Genomic DNA, 3349 nt, shown 5'->3' with positions numbered 1-3349 from the left:
CTTTTATGACGCGTCGTTGTGGCAAATTGACACGTCACGTAACGATCATATGTTGACTAGTAATTAATACATTTTTATTAATTTGGGACATAGCGGATTATAAAATGATGAAATTTGAAACTAAATTATATTTCATTGACATAATTTTAAACTAAAATTAAGATAAATTAAAATTTAGTAACCCAATTCAATTTTCATCGAAAGTTTAGTGACAATAGATTAAAATTAAATCCAACAATGACAAGTAATGATTTTTATTCTTATATGTGAACCAAACTCCACATATTGTGCTTTATCACGAGCTCAAATATGGTAAGATAAAAGAAGTGGGGTATATGTGACAAAAATTGATAGCCCAACTATTAATTGTTGTAGGGTAGGATATTCAATTATTGTACTACAATTTCCCCCACATGATATTTGATAGAGAGATGCTAGGGGGACAGGGGATTGGGACAGGGTTTGGCAACAGGGGGCATGTGGCGCCCCCCTATTGGAGGGGTAGCTGGTTCTTATATGTGAACCAAACTCCACATATTGTGCTTTATCACGAGCTCAAATATGGTAAGATAAAAGAAGTGGGGTATATGTGACAAAAATTGATAGCCCAACTATTAATTGTTGTAGGGTAGGATATTGAATTATTGTACTACAATTTCCCCCACAAGATATTTGATATTTCAAGGTCTCAATTTGTCTCCATTTAGTGCTGGCTCATTTCAAGACATGCAAGCAACTACATTTTATCATCGTATACGAATATGGTTCACATATTCCATTTCGAAAGAACTATACTCCGATAAAATAATTATGCAACACATCGTCTCTGGTGTATTGAGATATCGAGACAATACTGTCACTAGTCAATTTTGAACAAAACTGTGGATTGAATCCCGAAATCTCGTTGATTTCTTTCCATTTGTTAAGGTTTAGTTTTTTCGAACAAAGAAAGTGATATGAACTTAGGGAACACCCAAAAAAAAAAAAAAAATTATCAACAATATTTTTGCAGCAGCTTTTTATTAATAAGGCTGAAGAAACACTGGACTGAAAAGCTAACTAGTTTGAACAAACGTAGGAGGTAACGAATAAGTACTAAATAAACTACAAGGGTTTACTGCTCTAATATTGTAAGAAGAGCAGATTTTAATGCATCCTCACTTCTCAATCCATTAGGAACCTTAACAATAATATCTTGAAGCATCAGATCATTAACACTGGACATGCTAGCATGGTGAACTTGTAACTCGAGGTCTCGAATCGCATTCATTAGCCTAGCTGCAGGATAATTTGCATTATTTGATTGGAATCTGATCATCCCATCAAGCCCAACGATCTTCACTTCAATTTCTTGTGGTACCCCAAACGAAGATAATGATGATGAATTAGGCTTAATTTGATCCACAGAAGTTGTTGTACTTTGATTATCCTGCAAAGTGTCAACTGATTCAATCTTTATTTTCTTGGGATTTTTCTGGAGTTCTGCTTCCATTTCTTCAACTTTGCTCTTCAGTTCTTTAATGTAGGATACGGCATCTGATAACAAGGATGCCTTGTCCATTCTCGACACATTCGGGACGACCGACCGGAGCGCGTAAAAACGGTGGTTGAGCTTCTCCCTACGTTGCCGCTCTGCCTCGACGTGGTTCAAAGGAGTGTCACGGCCAAGACTAGGCTTTCTTCCTCTCTTCTTTGGAGCTTTCTTCTCCACAGGAGTCTCAAGAAAAAACTGACAATCGGAATCCGAATGATCTGAATCGAGATACGACGAAAGTACAGCAAATCCTTCACCTTTCTTGGCCTTTGCTTCCTCTTCTTGAAAACCAGTAACAACACCAATATCAGAAAATGAAATTATCTGCCCCGCGGATCCATTAATCCCTGACGAATCAAAAATTACCTTGACCTGTTGAACGAGGTTCCAGTTTTCTGTGATCATATCATCAGATCCCAGCTCAAGAACCCCATTTGTAGTAGGAATACAAACCATAGTTTGCATTCCATGGGTCTGAGCTTCTTTAGCTCTTTCACAGTTATAAAACCTCAGTTGATTCTCCCCACTCAACCAAACCAAAGATCCCGAGCTGAAGGCCTTTCCTGGAACCCCATCTCCAAGAGAAAAAGATTGTGCAAGTGACATAACATAGTACCACTCCATATCAGTCACATCACCATCTACAGGGCCATAACCATCAGGATTTTCACCAATCAAAGCCTGGATTCCTCTCATCACTTTCTTCCTCTGAGGATGAGAACCCGATTTGTGCACTTTATGTTTAGTAATCCCTTGAAAATGGCCATCGCCCCAAACCAAGAAGATACGTCCATTATCGTCCTTGGATGTTTGCCAGAAAATAGCGTAAGCCCAGTGTTGTGGCTGGGTTTGGAGTATGTACTGGAGTTTTTGTTGCAGGGTTGTTGCTGGGTTTTCTTGAGAGGAAGAAAGCATTGAGGAAGATGAAGAAGATGATACGATTAGGTCTTCCATTGATGGAATGTGCAGTGCTTGGCCAAAGGGGAATAAAGAGTGAGAGAGTGAGCTGTTTAACTGTTTTAAGGATTAAAAATGTGTATATATATAATGTGAAAGAGTGATTAGAGTTACGTTTAAACTGGTATTTAATATTTAGTGGTCAATTTGAAATCCTGCCAACGATATTATCTAGACACCGTGTGCAACATAACAAATGATAATTAGCACAAAATAAATAATAAATAGTGCCTTTTAATATTATTGTGTAAAACATTCATACCATTTATTTTTTGGCATTTTCACTCATTATTTCACCTTTGATTGTAGAAAGCATCAATTTCATCAATTTTTAACTTAAAATGACCAACATACGAGAATCTAAATAAAATAAAATAAAAAGAAAAATAAAGAACAAGTTTGCAAAATTAGTCCAAAATTTTTTCAAAAATACACCCCCCCCCCAAAAAAAAACTTTACCTTCATGGAGCTGCCGTCCTCTATCTCACCAACTACCACCTCAATTGTCACCCAAAACATGGGAGCTTACACTGCAAACAGTTGTAATCAACCCCCAAACACTTTCCCATAAACAAATTGAACAAATAATAAATTTACATGGCCAAAGTAAACAAAAAACGCAGCTTATCACGAACACAACATGCTACCTTTTTCGTCAATTTCGACGCTAACAATGGTTCCCACCATAGCGGACCATCCACTCCCACTTTGCCACATCGCACCGCACCTACAACAACAATGGGCTTCCATCAATTAGTCTAATATGCCCCAAAATTTTTGACTAGTTATTGCCCAATAAAAACTTAAAAGCTGTTGTTGTAGATTTTGATTTTGTGCATATATTGATGTTTTAAGATA

At 37.1% G+C, this 3349-nt stretch overlaps 1 protein-coding gene across 1 annotated transcript; it reads right to left on the bottom strand.

Moving 5' to 3' along the window:
• Positions 1-991: 991 nt before the first annotated feature.
• Positions 992-2573, bottom strand: LOC111385758 (transcription factor MYC4-like). The gene has a single exon (XM_023010177.1). It carries the CDS (start codon positions 2486-2488, stop codon positions 1115-1117), a length of 1374 nt encoding a protein of 457 aa, XP_022865945.1. The 5' UTR covers positions 2489-2573; the 3' UTR covers positions 992-1114.
• Positions 2574-3349: the final 776 nt, after the last annotated feature.

The sequence above is a fragment of the Olea europaea genome, chromosome 3 (assembly GCF_002742605.1).
Source record: "Olea europaea var. sylvestris chromosome 3, O_europaea_v1, whole genome shotgun sequence".
Taxonomy (NCBI): domain Eukaryota; kingdom Viridiplantae; phylum Streptophyta; class Magnoliopsida; order Lamiales; family Oleaceae; genus Olea; species Olea europaea.
The sequence above is the reverse complement of the archived record's forward strand: the minus strand, read 5'-3'. Positions and strand labels throughout refer to the sequence as shown.

Excerpts from the sequence above, each read along its gene's own strand:
- LOC111385758 (XM_023010177.1), bottom strand. The coding sequence starts at position 2,488 with ATGGAAGACCTAATCGTATCATCTTCTTCATCTTCCTCAATGCTTTCT.